General features: G+C 42.5%; 1 protein-coding gene across 1 annotated transcript in view; it reads right to left on the reverse strand.

Annotated features, from left to right (window-relative positions):
• Window positions 1-7,675: 7,675 nt before the first annotated feature.
• SLC44A1 (solute carrier family 44 member 1) overlaps window positions 7,676-22,756 on the reverse strand; it is a 198,290-nt gene continuing 183,209 nt past the window's right edge. Inside the window, exon 16 of the mRNA XM_053567035.1 lies at window positions 7,676-7,895. Coding sequence (XP_053423010.1) covers window positions 7,881-7,895 — 15 coding nt within the window. The 3' untranslated portion in view covers window positions 7,676-7,880. The remainder of the gene's footprint in view (window positions 7,896-22,756) is intronic.

The following is a 22,756-nucleotide window of genomic DNA, read 5'->3' on the forward strand; positions in this document are numbered from 1 at the left end:
AGGACCAAAGGCACAAAAGGGAAAACGAGACCATGGCTCAGCCCAGGTAGGTGGTACTCTGAAAGCCAAAGTCCAGGGATGACCTGTGTGCACAATTTTGCTCCTGCCAGCTAAAAGGAGTAGTGGCATGCAGTCCTTCAGAGAGATGCCTGTTTCTTAGTACCAAGAGAAGGAAGCGTCCTAGTAAACCTTTCCAACTCCATGAGGAACAGTGAGTGCAGCCAGGCGTCCAGCTCCTAGCCCACTAATGTAACCGCAAAGCTCTTTTCCACACTGTACTGCAGCTGAGTCATTAGAGGTCGAAATGCCAGATGATGTGCTTCACGGCCTGTCCCTGCTTGCCACTGTGGCACCCACCATTAAGATTGGGTGCTTCCCCACTTCTCTTGCTGCAAGGACTATATCATTACTGTTAGAGAACAACTCCTAGGTACCTTATGACTGACAGGCACCACCACAGGAGGAGGAAGAAAGAGGCTTTGGAGACTGAGTTGCAGCTGAAATGTGATCACCAAAGTCTGTGACAGGGCTACACCCCAGGAGCTCACTCCTGGATCCTTGCCTCCTGCTTTCCTTCCAGCCCAGCCAGGAGCCTGCAGCTCTACCCCATTTGACTTCTGACCTCACCAGATCTCTATCTCTTTAAGCAGCCTGGATCTCCTCCCCAGCTCATTCTTGGTCTTTTTGCTTCCCCTCATTCCTACCCAGAAACCACAAGTTCACTCTGGCTGTGACTTCTGTCTTTTCTAGTTCATATGGGTTCTCTCACCACAGCCACTCACAAAGTTGGGCACTATGTCTGCACCCCAACCTATTCCTACTGCCTCTGACCCAAGTCTTCTGCTTTTTTGTGTGCTTACCTTCTCACAGCCAAGTCTGTTTCGAAATTTTCAAAAGTGGCTCTACCAATCAAATAAAACAGTTGTTCTTAAACATGATCCCTGGACCAACTGTATCTTACCAGAGTACAGCATCACCTGGTAACTTATCAGAGTACAAATTATAAGGCCTCATCCCCAGACCTGCTGAATCAGGCCTTCTGGGAGGAAGGCCGTGTTTGAACAAGTCCTCCAGTTGATTCTGATGCACACTAGTACTTGAAAACCATTGAAGTAAGAGAACGTAAATTATTTTGAAAATTTTCCTACAGAGGCATAAAAACAAGTATTTCAAAACTTAAGTTTCTGATTCTGAGATACTGTATCTAGTCAGTCTAGTTCATCTGATTGAAGTTTCTGGCTTCTAAGTAAGGAAAGCCCTACAGTTAACCTTGCTGACATGGAGTCTGGCAAAACACTCTCTGTGAGTGGTGCCAGGCATTGCCCACAGCCCCAATCTGCTTAGTCAGTTCTGCAATCCCCCATCTCTTGGGAGAGAAATTTCCTTCCCTTCATTGTTGCTCTCTGACAGCAGTCTTCTCCTTTGGGCGTCAGGAGAGGGCCCTGGGCATGGTGTCAGTAATCTGTGTTTAAAGCCTTGGGTAGCACCGGTGGCTCAGAGGAGTAGGGCACCAGCCCCATATACTGGAGGTGGCGGTTCAAACCCAGCCCTGGCCAAAAAAAAGAAAAAAGCCTGATACTGCTGCCTAATAGCTATGCAGCCTTCAGTAAGTCATTTAAATTTTCTAGGCCTCGGGGCAGCACCTGTGGCTCAAGGAGTAGGGGACTGGCCCCATATACTGGAGGTGGTGGGTTCAAACCTGGGCCCCCACCAAAAACTGCAAAAAATAAATATTTAAATTTACTAGGCCTCAGTTTCCTTGTCTGTAACATAGTGATCCTAATAATACTAATTTTCTTTTAGAGTTATTGTGAGGATTGAAGGTAATTATGGCTGAAAATGCTTAGAATACTTTTTTTTTTTTTTCGTGGCTGGGGCTGGGTTTGAACCCACCACCTCTGGTATGTGGGGCCCTTGCCCTACTCCTTTAGCCACAGGCACCGCCCTGGCTTAGAATGCATTTAACAAGTGGTAGCTGTTACTAATATTACCCTCCTACACATCTTATCTTTCTATGTCACCCTTGTATGGCTTTTTCTCCCTCTGGGTCTTTGGGACCTTAAAAGATCTATTCTTACCCCCAACTCCTTTTTTTTCATTGTTCTCCATGCCTTTCTGAAACATAATCACTAGTCAGATACTGCTCTTTATTGAAGCCCCAAATCTTCACCCATTGTTCTCTGTTAATGTATCTGGCCTGAGTCTTTGCATTTGCCACCCATCCCAGAAAGACCTCAAGGCTTCTAAGCCTCAGTTTCCTCAGCTGCAAAACAGGAATCATAACAGTAGCACCTACAAAGTGGATTAAGTGATATACTTCATGTCAAGTGTTTGGCATGTAGTAAGCATTCCAAAAAAACCCCAGCTATTATCATTTCTTCCCAACCATAAAAACCTAATTAATTCAGTTTTTCCTCTTTTGGCTAAAAACCAAACCAAACTCACTCAAAAGCCCTGGAATCCCTTGGAAGTCAGAGCACAAATTTCACATCCTGGGGCAGCACCTGTGGCTCAAGGAGTAGGGCACTGGTCCCATATGCCGGAGGTGGCGGGTTCAAACCCAGCCCCGGCCAAAAACCACAAAAAAAAAAAACAAAAACAAAAACCAAATTTCACATCCTGGGTACTCATTATAAACAGAGTGTCCTGGGAGGGAACGAGCGGATCCTCCCTGATGCAGGCTGGTGCTCTATGGGGTGGTCTAGCTCCACGTTTGCAGAGCGCTGAGCCCAGTGGGATGCAGTCAGTGCCCCCAGCCTGACTGGTAAAGGGCCTAGAAACCATGCCAGAAGAGACACAATGAGAGCACTTGTTAGTCTTCGGCCTGAAAGCAAAAATTCTGGGAGGAAATGAGCATTAACTTCAAATTTCACTCAGCTTGTTGTGTGAGAGAGGGAGCTGATATTCCCTAGCATCCCATAGGTAGAATTAGACCCTATTCTACCCTTTCTGTGGAAGCCATAGGAAGACAGATTTCCATTCAGCAAAATGTCCCAGTTTTCTAACAGAGCCACACAGAGCTGGAATAGACTATGTTTGGTAGTGAGATCCCCATCAGTGCTGGTATGCAAGCTGGGCTTGGGCATTCACTTAGCAGAACTGTCATGATTTAGGCACTGGAAAGGTACCCATAGAGATAACTTTTAACATCTTCCTGAACCCTGAGGTTCCATCATTCTCTAAACTAGAGGCCAATAACAATTCATTTTCTTTTGGACTCAGTTTTGGAATTCTACTCACCTTTGGAAGCCTCTCTGAATTTCCTCTCCCCACCCTTAACCCCACATGGTCCATTGCAAGAGGCCCCACTCCTTTCTGAGGGAGGACCTGAGAGAGGGTAGCTAACTAAACGCTAAGTCATTATGATGTTAGTGTGTCACAATATGTTCAGCAGGTGTGATGATGGCCTGCTTTATGCTGGGCACTGGGGCAGTGAGATGAGAAAGGTCTACAAGGCGCAAGTGCTTCCAACATACCCGGCCTTGGCTCTGGTCATTCCTCTGGGCTCATCATATCCAGAGAATAACCAAGAACAAAGCACATCTCTCTGCCTGTCAGTCTCCTCACTGTGAAAGGATGCTGGCCCCCAGCCAGGTCTCTCAAACACAGAGAAGTAGACTCACTGTTCCTAGTAAGAACCCTGCCCAGCAGCCCCTCTCCCCCTGCGTATGGTCTGAAAGTGCTATGGGCCAGGTTGTGACTCAATCCTAAGAAGACAAAGGGCCATAGCAAATTACTGTACTTCCATTTCATTAGTTAAGCACCCAGACTCCTACAAACCTGTTTGAATTCAAATCCCAAGTCTACCACTTATGAGTTGTATGGCCTTGGGCAATTTCTTAACCTCCCTGCACCTCAATTTTCTCATTTGTAAAATGAGAGTATAAACTGTATCTTTTTTTTTTTTTTTGAGACAGAGTCTCACTCTATCGCCCTCAGTAGAGTGCTGTGGCTCACAGTTCACAGCAATTTCCAACTCCTGGTCTTAGGCGATTCTCTTGGGAGTCCCAGCCTCCCAAGTAGCTGGGACTATAGGCACCCGCTATTTTGTTGTTGTTGTTGTTGCAGTTTGGCCAGGGCCAGGTTTGAACCTGCCACCCTTGGTATCTGAGGCCGGCACCATACCCACTGAGCCACAAGTGCCACCCTAACTATATTCTCTTAATGAGGTTGTATGAAGAAAAATGTCTTTTTTTTTTTTTTAGAGACAGAGTTTCACTTTATTGCCCTCGGTAGAGTGCCATGGCCTCACACAGCTCACAGTAACCTCCAACTCCTGGGCTTAGGCGATTCTCCTGCCTCAGCCTCCCGAGTAGCTGGGACTACAGGCGCCCGCCACAACGCCCGGCTATGAAGAAAAATGTCTTAATGTATGTTAAGTGCTTAGAATAATGCCAGACTTATCGAAAAGACGTAATGTGTGTTAACTATCTGTTATTATTTTCTAAAATAAACCATTCTCTTAAGTACAACAGCAGGAAAAGACTAGTGTCTGTGAGGCCTTTGGTACTGCAGTGCTCTTGCTGCCAGGTGAAGATGGAACTGTGTCAGCACTTCCTGGGAAAATAAGCCTTTTGAAATCCACCCCTCCTACTGAAGATTGAGATGTACTTTTCCAGGACAAAAGACTTGAAGGGGAAAAGCGACAGGACTTAAGCAAAGAGGGAAGGACGTAAGCAGACAGGAAGGGAAGATGGGGTCCTTTCCAAACCAAAGAGGCAACCTGAGCAAAGGTGGGAAACAATAAGAACTACAGGGAACGGAATTAGGAGATGAAATGTACAGAAAGAGCAACCTTCAATGCCCAAATCCTGGGAAGTTTCAGGAACACTTTAGGAAAGATATCTATCTCACATAGCAATGTGAGAGAAAACTTACGATATTCAATTTAAAAAATAGTAAAATTTTCTTCCTAAATATAATTGAATAATGTCTACTATAGAAAAGTACTACATTATCAGTTTTTCTTTTGCAGTTTTGTTTGTTTGTTTTGTTCTGTTTTTTGGCTGGGGCTGGGCTTGAACCCGCCACCTCCGGCATATGGGGCCGGCGCCCTACTCCTTTGAGCCAGGGGCGCCACCCATATCAATTTTTCCTTTGTTTACATCTTTTAGCTTGGGTTAAGAGGCACCATATAGGAAAGATCAGCCTGGCTTCCTGTTATAAAATATAATACTGTCATAGTATGAATGTTTGTGTCTCCACTAAAATTCATTTATTGAAATTCTAAACCCTAAGGTGATGGTATTGGGAGGTGACTGGCTCCTGGAGGATGAATGACAGCTCTGAGAGGAACTCCCCCTCCTCTTTTCCATCATGTGACTAGGCAGCAAGAAGGCATCATCTACAAACCAGGAAACAGGGCCTCCCCAGGCTTTAAATCTGCCCACACCTTGAACTTCCCAGCCTGCAGAAATGTGAGAAAAAAATTTCTTTTGTTCGTAAGCCGCCCAGTCTATGGTATTTTGTTAAAGCAGCCCAAATGGACTAAGACAGACACCTGCAAGTAGTCTATGTTTATTTTTCTGCTACATAAAAGTGAATTGAAGACAAGAAAATGACTTTAAATTACAAACACAAATTTGGCATCGTATCCTCATGATTTAAAAAAAAAGAAAAAATGGGGTAGAAAGATTAGTCAGGGTCAAATTGTTACAGTCTTTGAATTCCAGACTGAGGTGTTGGGGTTTTAGTATGTCGTACGTGGGAAGCCACTTACATGTTTATGAGTGATGAGTTATTTTGGACATTTGATTTGGCAGAAGGAATAGGAAGAACGTGAATGGGAAGAATCTGGGGTGCAGTTAATCCAGGGACCTAGAGGCCTAGACCTCTCCCTTCTGTTCTCTGCCCCTTCCCTTTCCTCGTAGGGTCTGTGTTTTCCAAACCCCAGCTCCACCAGCACCACCACCACCAATGATCATCTTTTAAGTAGTTTTTCAGGCAGATGGCAAATTAAACATTATGAAAACAGTTCTGCCAAAGTTATTTAAAACAGAGGTTAGCACTACTTGGGAAGCTGAGGCAAGAGAATCGCTTAAGCCCAAGAGTTAGAGGTTGCTGTGAGCTGTGATGTTACAGCACTCTACTGAGGGCGACATAGTAAGACTCTGTCTCAAAAAAAAAAAAAAAAACAAAACAATGGAGGACAGCAAACTTTTTCTGAAAGGGCCCAATAGTCAATATTTTAGGCTTTGAGCACCATATGGTCTCTGTCACAATGATGCAACTCAGCCACTTAGAGCAGAAGAAGCCATAGACATCAAGGATTAGATGTAACTGTGTTCCCAATAAAACTTAATTTACAAAAATAGGCTCAGGGCTTGACTTGACCCATGGGCCATATTTTATCAACCCCGATTCAAAAGAACACGACGTGTTATTTTTCCTGGAAAATAATTCTGGCTCGGGGCCTGTGGCTCAAGCAGCTAAGGTGTCAGCCACATACACCTGAACTGGCAGGTTTGAATCCAGCCCGGGCCCATCAAACAACAATGACAGCTGCAACCAAAAAAAAAAAAAATAGCCAGGCATTGTGGCGGGCGCCTGTAGTCCCACCTACTTGGGAGGCCAAGGCAGGAGAATCGCTTGAACCCAGGAGTTGGAGGTTGCTGTGAGCTGTGATGCCAGAGAACTCTACCCAGGGTGACAGCTTGAGTCTCTGTCTCAAAAAAAAAAAGAAAAAAGAAAATAGTTCTGTGATTCTTCTCTGCTTCTTTTTTTTGGTTTTTGGCCAGGGCTGGGTTTGAACTCGTCACCTCTGGCATATGGGACTGGCACCCTACTCCTTGAGCCACAGGCGCCGCCCTCTTCTCTGCTTCTAAAGACTCCCTGAACCTCCCTCTCAGATACTTCCCATACATGTACACTGTCATCCTCACCCCTATGCCTGAGCGAAAGTACTATCAGTGGTAATATGATAATTACTAAGGGTAATTATCTTTGAAGCAATAATAGGTGAAACAGTGTTAGAGTTCAGGAGCTTTGGAGTTAGATCTAGGTTTGAATTCTGACTTTGGTAACTGTGCGGTCTTACACACAGCATACAACCTCTCTGAGCCTCCATTTCTTCAGGGGCAAAATGGAGATCATAGCTATAACCTTGCAGAGCTTTCACGAGGGTTAAATGTACATAAAGCACCCAGCCTAAAGCCTACCATGGACTAGGTACTCAGTAAATAGTACTTTGTTGTTGTTGTTGAGACAGAGTCCCACCCTATGCCCTGAGCAGAGTGCAGTGGTAGCTCACTGCAACCTCAGACTCGGGCTGTGGACATCGGGCTGCTTTAGCCTCCAGAAGCTGCTGGAATTACAGGTGTTTGCTGAGGCGCCTGGCTGGATTTTTCCATTTTTTTCATGAGTTGGGGTCTCACTCTTGCTCAGGTGAATCTTGAACTTCTGAGCTCAAGCAATTCTCCATCCTCAGCCTCCCATAGTGCTGGGATTACAGGCGTGAGCCACCACGCCCGGCAGTAAATAGTACTTTTAACCCACACTGGCTCTATAAATTGCAAAATCAAAAAAAGACAGACTCAGTCTGAAGTAGAATTTTGCTGTGAATCCAGCCTTCAGGCCAATTCTGGCACTATAGTGAAAAAAGGAACTTGCTTAAACATATATGAAGATAGACAGAAAGCAACACTAAATTTGGAGACACTGCTACAAGACAGGTTTATATCAAACACTTTTGATTAATCATTTATTGAACAGCCCCACTCTACCAAATCCACTTGGCTGTTGGTGGCTTGGGAATCTCCATTGAATGCTTTCAATGAAGTAATAAGATCCTCTTCTTCCGCAGACTCTCAACAGCTGGTGAGTAGGAGAACTTCATATAAACAACCTCCTCTGGGTTCATTCTTCGGAGCTCATGAGACCAGTCACCTTTTCTTCAGCTGAAAAATCAACACATCAAGAAAATGAATGTCTCTCCCCTAGGGGATCATGACACAATGAGAAGCAATCAATAACAAGAAACAGTGTGGGATCATCTTTAGAGAAAACATTATGAAATGTAAGAAGGCCACACACACACACACACACACACACTCTTAGATTAACGAATTGACAAAAGTATCTGAGAGAGGCTGGGTTCAATCCTGATTCTACCCCCGTATTTATGGGCAAGTTATTTAATTTCTGTGCCTACATTTCCTGTGTATAAAATAGAGATATAATCGTGGTTTCCTTAAGGCTGTTGGGAGGATTAAATGCGTTAATAAATACAAAGGGCTTAGAACAGTGCCTGACACATGGTTTGGAAGGCAAGGTTAGTGCTTGCCATGACTGGCATTATTACTTTAACAAGGAGGTTTTTTTTTTTTTGTTTGTTTGTTTGTTTTTTTTGTAGAGACAGAGTCTCACTTTATGGCCCTCGGTAGAGTGCCGTGGCCTCACACAGCTCACAGCAACCTCCAACTCCTGGGCTTAAGCGATTCTCTTGCCTCAGCCTCCCGAGTAGCTGGGACTACAGGCGCCTGCCACAACGCCCGGCTATTTTTTGGTTGCAGTTCAGCCGGGGCCGGGTTTGAACCCCCACCCTCGGTATATGGGGCCGGCGCCTTACCGACTGAGCCACAGGCGCCGCCCGACAAGGAGGTTTTTTAAATTACTGAACTAAGTCAAACCCATACTGAGTCAGATTTCAAGCTAATCTGAAAAATCTGATTCTATGGTGCTCTCAAAAACCCAAACCTCTCCTGGATCAAGACATCCTTGCTGGATAAAGCCCAAGGACCAGAGTTCAGAAGCTGTCTTGCCCAGGCTCAGCCAGGCAAAGAGAGGCAGTGGCCAGGACTGGACCACTGGACACATGGTCTGATGGCGTAAGCAGGACCAAAGCAGAAGCATCTAGAAGAGATTTTCCCTGGTCCATATGAATGGGTAGAGAGTTGGTAGAGAGTGAATCAGCCTGTGTCCTGCCTGTGTCCACATCCCTTGAAGCAGTACTGTCCCATCAATCGTATGGATCAGCCCCAAGAAAAACTAACAAGTTTTGCACAGATTTCTTCACAACTTTAGGGTACTGTCACATTCGCCTTCTGGTGGTCTTCTTAATGCCCATGAGAAGTGGATGGAGCAGTCTCATGGGGAACTTCCAGGCTCAGGAATTCTACCATTGCAGAATCCATTAACTCTACCATTGCATAATCCAAATGCAGGATTCAAGTTGGCTTAATTGACAAGGTTACAATACAACCACTAAATAGTCCAGAAGTAGAATTCAAGGCTTCTGACTGTGACTCCATGCTTTTGTACCATTTCAAAATACTTTGGGGAGAGAGCCATATTAAACTCACAGGCCACAGAAAATCCATTATACCCAAGCTGGGAACTCAGAACAGCCCCAGACACATGTATCCTGGAGAAGAGTGGAGAGGGGGTGTCTCCCCTTCTTCTTGTGGTCATTTACCCAGTTCCTCCTGTACATGAAGACTTTTAATAAAGTGAAGCATTGTTGCCTAAAAACAAACAAACAAAAAAAAAAAACCCAAACCTAAAATTCAAATGAAACTTTGAATTGTTCACTCTTGGGATTCAGTTGGCAGTGAGACAGGTCTGACCAGGATAATGGGTGTTCCCATAGTTTGGTTCAATTGAGACTGAGTAAATGAACTGAAGGTAATAAAACTGAATGAACTATATGGTGCTCTGTAAAAGGATATCCTTATTCCTAGGAAACACACTGAAGTAATTACAACTAAAGAGCAATGATGTTTGCATACGCATATTATTCTCAAATGATTGAAAAGTATTAGGCGTATACACACAGAAAAAGAGAGAGAGAAGGAGCAAATGGCATAAAATAAATGTTTAACAACTGGTATAAAATATGTAGCATGTGGTGTTCTATCATTCCTATTCTTGCAGCTTTCCTACACATTTGAAATCTTCCAAATGAAAAGTTTTAAAAACATATTAGGATGTGTTAAAAAATTAAAATAAGGGTAGGTTCAACTTGAACATCAAAAACAAATACAGGACTGTTTGCAAATACCAAGATGGGACTTGGGACAAGGGGACGTAGAATTGTCCCATAATTCAGATATCTAATGGAATCAAGTTAAGATCTATGGTAAAGGCTCGGTGCCTGTGGCTCAAGTGGCTAAGGCACCAGTCACATACTGGTGCATAGCTGAGCTGGCAGGTTCGAATCCACCCTGGCCCACCAAATAATGACGGCTGCAACCAAAGAATAGCCAGGCATTGTGGCGGGCGCCTGCTGTCCCAGCTACCTGGGAGGCTGAGGCAAGAGAAATGCTTGAGCCCAGGAGTTGGAGGTTGCTGTGAGCTGTGATGCCACAGCACTCTACCCAGGCGATAGCTTGAGGCTCTGTCTCAAAAAAAAAAGAAAGAAAGATCTACTGTACACCTGTCTCCACATTAGGCTGTGCTTATACCCAGGTGCTTAAAACAGGTCTTATGTGGCACTAAGAATGATATTGCTTGAAACCCCTACAGAAGTTTCATTTTTAGAGTTTTAGCCTTGAGGCTGTAGTTTCTTTTTCTTTCTTTTCTTTTTTTTCTTTAGAGACAGAGTCTTATTCTGTCACCCTTGATAGAATGCCATGGCATCACACCTCACAGCAACCTCCAGCTCTTGGATGTAGGCGATTTTCTTGCCTCAGCCTCCTGAGTAGCTGGGACTACAGTAGCTGACCACCACAACACCCAGCTCTTTTTTTTTTTTTTGGTTGCAGTTTGGCCGGGCCAGGTTTGAACCCGCACACATTCGGTGTTTGGGGCTGGCGCCCTACTCCCTGAGCCATAGGCGCCACTCAAGGCTGTAGTTTCACAGGCCAGGTATTGCCTCTTTGCTGATCCCCACCGTCTCAGGTTTCTTCCCAAATTCAATCCTTCCAGGCAAACCAGAGACAGAATAAACCCCTAAGTCATTGCTTTTGCTAAACTGGTTGATCACGCAAAAAATTACAATGTACCTCATCTAAACCTGGCTGTCGATCAGTTCCATTTTTAGGATTTTACATATTTTGGCTTGCTGTTTCAACTTTCATGATTTCCCCCTAAATAACAGGACCTATGCTTAGACTGATATTTAATACTGGTTGTGCCTTAGTTATGGTCCTGGGACCGGGACACTAGGCTTATACCAAAGTTGTGATTTGTCTGACAAAGCTGTGATTTATCTGATGAAAGTTCTTTCCTCCAATTCTTTTAAATTTAAATAAACTATAGTTGTATGCTTACATACAAGTTGCAAAGATAATACAGAGTTCCCATCTACTCCAGGTTTAGTTTCACCTGTTGCTAACATCTTAAATCACTACAGTGCATTTGCAATAACTAGTGAACCAACCTTGGTACATGGCTATTAACTAAACTCCAAACTTTATGCAAATTTCATTAATTTTCCCTACTGTCCTTTTCTGCTCTAAGATCCCCTCTAGGAGACATATTACATTTAGCTTTCCTCCTACTTTAAAATTTTAAAGTGTTATTTAAAAATCCAAATTCAGCCCTTAAAACTAAAATGCATAGTCTGATTGAATAAGATTTCATATGACACTTTGATGCCATTTAATATATCTTTTCTACTTCTCTTGAACATAAAAAGCAGCATAATCTAGTTCATCCCAGTGAGTGATAAGAACATTCATTTCAAAGCTTCCTGAATTTTCTCTTTGTGTCAGTTACCTTGGGAGGCCAATATCACCCTACTCAGACTACAAGACCAAGGCTACATCTATTAATCTTTTATTACTTAAAATTCCTTTTTAAGGGTGGCGCCTGTGGCTCAGTGAGCAGGGCGCCGGCCCCATATACCGAGGGTGGCGGGTTCATACCCGGCCCCGGCCAAACTGCAACAAAAAAATAGCCGGGCGTTGTGGCGGGCGCCTGTGGTCCCAGCTACTGGGAGGCTGAGGCAGGAGAATCGCCTAAGCCCAGGAGTGGGAGGTTGCTGTGAGCTGTGTGACGCCACGGCACTCTACCAAGGGCAATAAAGTGAAACTCTGTCTCTACAAAAAAATATATATAAAAAAAAAAATTCCTTTTTAAAACTCAGTTACAACTTAAATATAGTCGAGTGTACTGAAACCAAGAAGGTTTTGCTCTATACATAGCATAAAGGAATTATTTTGATGCTGAATCCCCTGGAATCGATCTCTAACTTCTTTTCCATCTTGTTTTTTCCCTACTTCCTGAGAGATACTCTCAAATTCATCTTCCAACCCTTCTACTGAGCTTTAATTTTTTTAATATGTATTTTTAATTTTCTTTCTTTTTTTTTTTGTAGAGACAGAGTCTCTACAAAAACTTTGTGACACCATCCAGCTCAACATATAGACTATTTCTAGTGCCCAAGAAGGCTCGCGCATGGCCCTTCCCAGTCCAAACACTTTCTAACCACTATTCTGACTTTATGCACCATAGATTAGTTTTTCTACTCTTGAACTTGATTGAAATGGAATCATACTGTGTATACTTTTTTGTGTCTAGCTTTTTGCTCAACATTGTGAGATTTATTCTTATTATTTCAAGCTAGCCGTAGTTCATTCTTTTTAATTTCTGTGTCGTATGCCTTTGCATGAATATACTACGATTTATTTACCCATCCTATTGCTTTCGGACATTTGAGTCATTTCCAGTTTGGGGCTATTATAAGTAATCCCTCCATGAACATTCCTGAACATGTCTTTTGGTGCACCTGTGCATGCATTTCTTTTGGGTACGTACACAAGAAGACTTGCTGAATCTTATGATATATGTTTATTTTTAGCATTAATCAGTATAGCCAAAAAGGTTTTCAGTGTGCTTATGTTGATTTATTTTCCCATGAGTAGTGTATGAGAGTTCCACCTGCTTCACAATCTAGCCAAAACTTTTCATTTTAGCCATTCTGGTGGGTGTATAAATACGTCTCATCGTAATTTAACTTGCATGTTCCTTATAACTAGCGATGTTAAGCATCAATGTATACTCTCTATCCCCTTGGTTATCCTCTCTTGTGGATAAAAAACCTGTTTAAGTCTTTAATCCATTTGGGTTGCATATCTCTTTCTTATTGATTAAGAAGTTCTTTATAGGGTGGTGCCTGTGGTTCAGTGAGTAGGGTGCTGGCCCCATATACCGAGGGTGGTGGGTTCAAACCCAGCCCCGGCTGAACTGCAACCAAAAAAATAGCCGGGCGTTGTAGTCCCAGCTGCTTGGGAGGCTGAGGCAGGAGAATCGCGGAAGCCCAAGAGCTAGAGGTTGCTGTGAGTCCTGTGACATCATGGCACTCTACCGAAGGCGGTACAGTGAGACTCTGTCTCTACAAAAAAAAAAAAGAAGTTCTTTATAAATTTTAGGTAGGAGTCCTTTATAGAATATGTATTTTGCAAATATCTCTTTCTAGTCTGTGGCTTGCCTTTTCTCTCTTTTAATGGTATCTTTTGATGAACGCAAGTTCTCAATTTTTATAAGGTCAAATGGAAGGCTCAATTTTTAACAACTTAAAAAGGAACAAATTTATTTAGACGTCTGAGCTATCTTTCTGAGCTTGCTGTATAATACGCTGTCATAGAAATTGTGCTGAGCAGAAAACCATCTTTGTTTCAAGGTTCAGGGTCATGCTTCTTGTGCCAGATGTCATTGAGATTGAGCATTACCAGACACAAACTATGCCATGCTATTCTAGGATCCCTGGCACTAGTAAACAGGAAGAGAGAGCTCAATCTCTGGTTGTTGTAGCAGACCATATTGCAACTAAGCTTTAGTCCCTAAAGACAAAAGGATGAAGCTTCCAGGCCCAGGAAATAATTTTGTCTGCTCTCTTTTTTATAATATTCTTGATAATAATCTAATATTTTGTACAAGTTTATTTTACTCCTGCAGATGCCTCTCCACCCCCATCTTCATCAAAATACAACAGAAAGATTGAACATTCTATTATACACAAACGATAAGGTTTTATTACCTTTAACAAGGAAGCTTGAAGAGATATCTGGCCCACTAGCTAATTATTGACAAAGAGAAGGTCTATAAATCAATTGTTCAAAAACTGGAGCCACGGGAAACACCTATGGCTCAAGGAGTGGGGTGCTGGCCCCATATACTAAAGGTGGTGGGTTCAAACCCAGCCCTGGCCAAAAATGGCAAAAAAAAAAAAAATTATAAAAAAAAAAACTGGAGCCACTTTCAGCTGGTTTTGGTCTATAAACATGGTACTTCATATAATCAGCTTACTGTCTTTGGTAACTTTGCTGCAAATAGTTTATGTTGGAAGAATGCCAGGGAGAGAAAAGTCCTCAAATCAAAGCTTCTTTATTGTGCACATCACAGAGTAGGGGCCGGATGGCGTGAATGGTGAAGGAAGGGAGAGCAGCAGGGAATGCCGTGAGAACAGTAATGGGTGGGTGGGTGGGGCTGAATCCTGTAGGGACCTTGAATTTTATTCTGAGTGAGATGGCAAGCCATTGGAGAGTTTCAAGCAGAGGAGTGATAAGACCTGACTTGGATTTTATTTATTTATTTTTTAGAGACAGATTCTCACTTTGTCACTCTCAGTAGAGTGCTGTGACATCACAGCTCACAGCAACCTCCAGTTCCTGGGCTTAGGCGATTCTCTTGCCTCAGCCTCCCGAGTAGCTGGGACTACAGGCGCCCACCACAATGCCCAGCTACTGACTTAGATTTTAAAGATGACTCTGACTCTTGTGTTGAGAATAATCTGCAAAGGGATAAGGTTAGACACACACAGACACACAAATTAGAAGGTTATTGCAATTATTTGAGGCAAGAAATAATGAATGAGAGCAGTGGACATGGTGAGAAGTTGATTGGATTATGGATCTCTGAGGAAAAATAGAGTCTACAGGATTTACTGATGAACTGGAGATGGGGTATGAGAGAACAGAGTGGTCAAGGATGAGTTCACAGTTTTCATTCTAGGCCAACGGCAGTGCAATGTTGCCATCTGAGAAGAACAATCTAAAATTATAATAAATAAAACTGGCGCAGAAAAGGATACAGAGATCAATGTACAAGAGGTCTATCTTGGAACAGTTCCTAAAAGGCCTCCCTGCATTTGCATATTTAAGTGTTAATATTTTTGTCATTTGCAATAACTTCTAAATCTTGGATGATGGTTATTCTGTAACTTCGACAAGGTAAGCACTTTTCCCAATGGCTATATATTTATTGTTTTCCTCACAGTATACATAGTCGTCAAAAAATTAATCTACAGATGAGTGGCGCCTGTGGCTCAGTGAGAGGGCACCGGCCCCATATGCCAAGGGTGGCGGGTTTGAACCCAGCCCCGGCCAAACTGCAACAAAAAAATAGCCGGGCGTTGTGGCGGGCGCCTGTAGTCCCAGCTGCTCGGGAGGCTGAGGCAAGAGAATCGTGTAGGCCCAAGAGTTAGAGGTTGCTGTGAGCCATGTGATGCCACAGCACTCTACCCGAGGGCGGTGCAGTGAGACTCTGTCTCTACAAAAAAAAAAAAAAAAAAAATTAATCTACAGAAAAGCCCTGCTCCAAAACCCCTCTACCTTTATATCCTTTCAGATCTTCCTTTTAAGGTAAAATGTGAATTGTGTGCCCTGCGAATGTTGAAGTGTATCTGTATGCCTTAGCTCCAAGTTAGCCAAGCTAATGTCCACTGTAAAGACATGAAGGCAGCTTCATTTTATATTTTAATCATATACTTGGTAACTCATTAATGATCTGAAATAAATGCTTTCTATGCTATTCGAGAGTATGAGGATTTATTACAGTTATGGAATAATTTTATTGATATCAGAGTCACGATCATAGTAGCCGATGCCTACTTTATTGAATGTTTCCCAGGTGATAGAGCCCACAATAACTGTTCTACATGCACAATGTAAGGGACTTCTCCCTATGATCCTGCTTGTATAGATGGGGAAACTGAGAATGAGATGGGCTAAGTCACTTCCCCAAACCAAAAAGATAGAGCTAGGATGGGAACCCAGACGTGACTGATCACAAGCCCAAACTCTTAACCATTACACTTCTTAGATTATTATGGCTCCACTCCATGTGATATAACACCCACACAAATCAATGGGAAAAGGAATAAATTACTTAATACATGGGGTTTACTCCATATTATACAGTACAATTATTTCTAGCTATTAATAAATATAAAAAGTGAAAGAAACAAAACCATCAGAAATGAAGACAAAATATATCTCAACTTTAAAAAGCAAATAATTAAAGAAAAAAGAAAATAATCAGAGAAATGAAAGAAAATATAGGTAATATTTTACTAATTTGGGGACTTAAGGAGGGATTTTAGAACAAAAAAGGGAAGAGAACACAAAATAATTTATCAGTAAATTATGTATCATAAAAATTTAAATTACAAGTAAAAGTATTGCTAACAAAATTAAAAGGCAAACTACAAAGAAGGAAAAATATTTGCCAAAAAATATGGCAATAAAAGTGCTACTATCCCTAAGATATAATAATCTTTTTATCCAACAATAAGTAAAACAGTGACATCTCAATAGCAAAATGGAAAAGGACATGAATAGAGAATTTACAGCAGAGGAAATATAAAGGACTGATAAATTAATACAAAATATTCATTCACTAAGTAAAAATGAAAGTTAAAACAATACTGGACAGTCATGTTTTGCCTTTAAGGTAATCAAAGGTGAATGAAAATGATGACATGAGTATCTGCCAAAGATGGGAAAATGGCGGTATTGATAGATTTTGGTACAAGTGTAAATTGGTGGAACCTTTCTGGAGGGGAATTTGCAATGTATGTCAACATTCATAAAGAAGACCTTCACCTTTTGATCTAGTAATACTTTTTCCAAAACCCTATCTAAATGAAATAATCAGAAGTGTGGCGAAGATATTTCTATAATAAAAGACCATAAATAACTTAAAAGTTTAATAATAAACCACCAATAAAAGGGAATACACTTCCACTATTAAAAATCACGTTTCTGGGCGGCGGCTGTGGCTCAGTGAGTAGGGCGCGGGCCCCATATGCCGAGGGTGGCGGGTTCAAACCCAGCCCCGGCCAAACTGCAACAAAAAAATAGCTGGGCGTTGTGGCGGGCGCCTGTAGTCCCAGCTGCTCGGGAGGCTGAGGCAAGAGAATCGCCTAAGCCCAAGAGTTAGAGGTTGCTGTGAGCCGTGTGACGCACCGGCACTCTACCCGAGGGCGGTACAGTGAGACTCTGTCTCTATTAAAAAAAAACAACAAAAAAAACCATGTTTCTTGGGCAGCGCCTGTGGCTTAAAGGACTAGGGCACCAAAGGACTAGGGCACCGGCCCCTTATACTGAAGGTGGTGGGTTCACACCTGGCCCAGGCCAAAATAAATAAATAAATAAATAAAAACCATCTCTAAAAAAAAAAAAAAAAAGAAAATCGTGTTTCTTAAGAGAATTTGACGACGGGAAACATGTTTATTTAATAGACATTCATATATATATACATGAAACTTTATGGAATATTACATGTAAACACAGGGTCAAGATATGAAAATCTTTGTGCTTATATATTTTATTACTTTATTATATGACTGTGAAAAGGGCATGTATATATGGAAATAACTATAGATAGATATATGTAAATATATAAATATAGTGGAAAATAAATACAAAAATCATAAAAGTAGTTATTTTGGTTAAAGGGATGTGGCATAGTTTTTCTCTCTTTTCTGGAAATATTTGCTCCATATTTTCAAATTAAAATGTATTTTTTTTTTTTTGCAGGTTTTGACCAGGGCTGGGTTTGAACCCACCACCTCTGGCATATGGTGCCAGTGTCCTACCTCTTTGAGTCACAAGCGCCACCTTAAAATGTATTATTTTAATAATCGTTTAAAAAATTATAATTTAAGGAAGTCTTTAGAAAGCTCCTTTTTTTTGGCTGGGCACAGTGGCTCACACCTGTAGTCCTAGCACTTCAGGAGGCCAAGACAGGAGGATCACTTGAGGCCAAGAGTTTGAAAGCAGCCTGAGAAACCTGGTGAGCCCCTCATCTATACAAAAATAGAAAAATTAGCCAGGCATAGTGGCATGTATCTAATGTCCCAGCTACAAGTGAAGCTAAGGCAGGAAGATCACTTAGCTCAGGAGTTTGAGGTTGCCATGAGCTATAATGACTGTACCCTAGCTCCAGTGACAAAGCAAGGCCCTATCTCAAAAAAAAAAAAGTTCATTTCTTTTTATCCAATAAGTCATTCAAGTTCTAGAAGTGCATCCTTAACAAAATGGGCAGAGATATAAATAAATATTTCTATATAAAGATGATCATTGTAGTGTTATTAATAATCCTGAATTTTGAAAGGGAATTACTAAATTCAATTGTCAGAGAATTTTTGAATAAAAACGTGGTACATTTAAATGAAAGACTACTATAAATTTATTGGTCCTGCTTTCAAGGAATAGCATTTTAATAGCATTGGGTAATTTTAATGTATTACATGTATGTTAAGGGAAAACAGAAGATAGAAATTATTTAACATGCATCTTATTTACCATAACATTTTATATTTAATATGACCCAAATTAAATAGTAGTAGTATATGCACTATGCACACACCCAGGGCATGCACGCATGCTCACACACACAGGAAATATGCTAGAGGATTAATAGCTATTACCTATGGGTTATGAGAATATTATTTCATTGTACTTGCATTATCTTGGGTTGCATTTTTAACACTGTTATAGCTGATAGTTTTTTTTTTTTTTTTTTGTAGAGACAGAGTCTTACTTTATGGCCCTCGGTAGAGTGCCGTGGCCTCACACAGCTCACAGCAACCTCCAACTCCTGGGCTTACGCGATTCTCTTGCCTCAGCCTCCCGAGTAGCTGGGACTACAGGCGCCCGCCACAACGCCAGGCTATTTTTTGGTTGTAGTTTGGTCAGGGCCGGATTTGAACCCATCACCCTCGGTATATGGGGCTGGCGCCTTACGGACTGAGCCACAGGTGCCACCCATAGCTGATAGTTTTATAACTGATTTTTTAATTATCTATAATGAGCAAATGATTTTTTCAATCCATCGATGCAAAGTCATTTAATTTATTTACTCACTTATTTCTTATTTACTAATTTATCTATTCAATACTTTTTTTTTTTTTTCATAGAAACAGAGTCTCACTTTATTGCCCTTGGTAGAGTGTGGCATCACACAGCTCACAGCAACCTCCAGTTCCTGGGCTTAGGCGATTCTCTTGCCTCAGCCTCCCAAGTAGCTGGGACTACAGGTGCCTGCCACAATGCCCGGCTTTGTTTATTTTTGTTGTTGTTGCAGTTAGGCCGGGGTTGGGTTTGAACCCACCACCCTCAGTATATAGGGCTGTTGCCCTACTCACTGAGCACAGGCACGGCCTGTATCCATTCAATACTTTGTTTAAAGAAATTGGACTTGAATTCAGGCTCTGGCAGACAATAATTGTGATTTTGAGCCATCACCAACCTTCCCTAGTCTATTTTCTTTTGTGTAAAATGGGAAAGAACACCATCTACCCTGCAAGAGTAAATGAGGTAATGTATTATTATTTTTTTTTTTTTTGTAGAGACAGAGTCTCACTTTATGGCCCTGGGTAGAGTGCCATGGCCTCACACAGCTCACAGCAACCTCCAACTCCTGGGCTTAAGCGATTCTCTTGCCTCAGCCTCCCGAGTAGCTGGGACTACAGGCGCCCGCCACAACGCCCGGCTATTTTTTGGTTGCAATTTGGCCGGGGCCGGGTTTGAACCCACCACCCTCGGTATATGGGGCCGGCGCCCTACCGACTGAGCCACAGGCGCCGCCTGGTAATGTATTATTAATAATAAGGCTTGGCGCCTGTGGCTCAAGTGGCTAAGGCATCAGCCACATACACCTGAGCTGGCAGGTTCGAATCCAAGCTGGCCCGCCAAACAGCAATGACGGCTGCAACCAAAAAATAGCCGGGCGCTGTGGCGGGCACCTGTAGTCCCAGCTACTTGGGAGGTGGAGGCGGGAGACTCACTTGAGCCCAGGAGTTTGAGGTTGCTGTGAGCTGTGATACCCCAGCACTCTACCCAGGACAACAGCTTGAGGCTCTGTCTCAAAAAAAAAAAAAAAATATATATATATATATATATAAAGACAAAGGTGCTCATGAAATAGCAATGGAGGGCAGCTCCTGTGGCTCAGTGAGTAGGGCACTAGCCCCATATATCTAGGGTGGCAGGTTCAAACCCAGCTCCAGCCAAACTGCAACAAAAAAATAGCCACACGTTGTGGCCGGCGCCTGTAGTCCCAGCTACTCAGGAGGCTGAGGCAAGAGAATCGGCTAAGCTCAAGAGCTGGAGGTTGCCGTGAGGGCGATAAAGTGAGACTCTGTCACTAAAAAAAGAAAAAAAAGAAATAGCAGTGGATATTATATGATTATCATAATTTTTTTTTTTTTTTTGTAGAGACAGAGTTTCACTGTACTGCCCTCGGGTAGAGTGCTGTGGCGTCACAGCTCACAGCAACCTCCAACTCCTGGGCTTACGCGATTCTGTTGCCTCAGCCTCCAGAGCAGCTGGGACTACAGGCACCCGCCACAACGCCCGGCTATTTTTTGGTTGTAGTTTGGCTGGGGCCGGGTTCGAACCCGCCACCCTCGGCATATGGGGCCGGCGCCCTACTCACTGAGCCACAGGCGCCGCCCCCAGATTATCATTATTATTATTTTTTTTTTTTTGTAGAGACAGAGTTTCACTTTATGGCCCTTGGTAGAGTGCCGTGGCCTCACACAGTTCACAGCAACCTCCAACTCCTGGGCTTAAGCGATTCTCTTGCCTCAGCCTCCGGAGCAGCTGGGACTACAGGCGCCCGCCACAACGTCCGGCTATTTTTTTTGTTGCAGTTTGGCAGGGGCCGGGTTTGAACCCGCCACCCTCGGTATATGGGGCCAGCGCCTTACCGACTGAGCCACAGGCGCCGCCCATTATCATCATTTTTAAAAATGGAAAAAGATGCAAAGAAGTAGTGAGGACTGAAAATGTGTGGGCAGAGACCTTCACGTTCTCCCAGTCAGGGGAATTATTTAAATTTTTTTTTTAACACAAAACCTATAAAATATATTACATGCTTGGGACCTTCAAGAGAATGTAAACGTCAATGTGAAGCAAAGAGCAAACATTAAAAAAACAGAGCCTTAGGAATAATGCAAAGCACTGAGTGACCCAAGGAAACCCTCCAGTGTGGCTTAATCACTAGAACATTGCCACCTTGTGGAATTAGTGGTGCATTACATATTCCAATTTATTCAGTATAGTATATAAAGACATGACATAAATCTCTGTGCCCCCATCATCTTGTTTGGACTATTGCAGTACTCCTCTAAGTAATAAACCATCTTATTATTTTTGTCCCACAAATTAATTCTCCTTCACAGAATATGTAGAGCAAGACTTTCTACAATATGTCAAACCACGTTACTCTGGTGGGCTGAAAACCCAATACCCCTTATAGAGCCTGGAAGCCTGCAGCTCCATTTGTCCCAGCCTCCTGAGCGTGCCTCAGTGCCCATCTTTCAGTTCCTAGTAATTATAAAGCATTTTCCCACCTCAGGGCTTTCGAATATGCTGTTCCCTTTGCCTAGAATATTCATCCTCAGCTTTTCACATGCCAAATTCTTCAACCTTCAAGTCCAAACTTTCCCTCAGACCTTCAGCAACCACATTGAGCACCCTTATTATTTTCTATCATAGTGCCCTGTTCTTTTTACGGTACTTGATCACAAATTATGCTTATGTACTTTCCCCCCGGTTTATTTGTTTAATGCCTGTTTCCTGCATCAAATTGTAAGCACCATGTTCAACAATGTATATAACAGACCTTAGAACTGTATAGTACAATAGTAAATGTGTACATTAAATAATCTTATCATGGAAGACCAATTAGTTAATAAAAATAATGTTTTGATGGGTATTACTGACATAGACAATTGTACATGATATAAGTGAAAAAAGCAGAATCTATAGTAATTCAGTTTTGTTTTTAAAATGCGAAGGAATATATACTACATGTATTTATGTATGGTCCATGCGTGTGCGTATAAAAAAATCTTCAAGGTGTTAATGTGGTTACCTAGGTTGGAAAATTGTGAATGTAGTTTATTTTCTTATTTCTGCTTTTCTTTTAAAACACTGTCTATAACCTTTGTAGCTGTAATAGCCGCCTTTGAGATATAATGGATTGTATCTTATGTCAGAGTGGAAGAGCACCCAATAGCCAGCAGTAAACACCATATCCAGGGTGGCTGCGAACATGTGTGAGGGCTAAGGCAAGAGGAAAAATGCAAGACTTGCCCCCCTGCTCTTCCCACCTCTTGTTCCTGCCTGCACAATGAGGGGCCTCTCACACTCACCTGGAGACAGGTGAGCCGACAAGTCCAAGCTCCACCTGGCACAGTTACAGCCAGTATCCACCCTTAGGAGGAAGTACCTGGAGAATAGACCCATACAAGCCTAGGGAGTTCTAGGGCCTTGGGTTCCTGGAAGAGGGGTCTTGGGCTTAGGTTGGGCACACTCCCTTAGCCCTGTGGACTCTCTGACCTGGGAAGGGGACCTGAGGTAAGGGGCAGAGGCAAGGGCCCTGGTGCTCAAGGTCAAAAGGTCATAGGATTGCATCTAATCAAAATTAACTTTGAAAAATATCTTAGAGCTGGCCGCCATAGCTCAGTGGTTAGCATGCTGGCCCCGCACACCAGGGGTAGTGAGATCGAACCTCACCTGGTCCTGATTAACACAAAACAAAACTCTTAGATCATCCATAAAGTCTAGTACTATATGTATGCTCT

This window comes from Nycticebus coucang, chromosome 2 (assembly GCF_027406575.1).
Source record: "Nycticebus coucang isolate mNycCou1 chromosome 2, mNycCou1.pri, whole genome shotgun sequence".
NCBI classification, from domain to species: domain Eukaryota; kingdom Metazoa; phylum Chordata; class Mammalia; order Primates; family Lorisidae; genus Nycticebus; species Nycticebus coucang.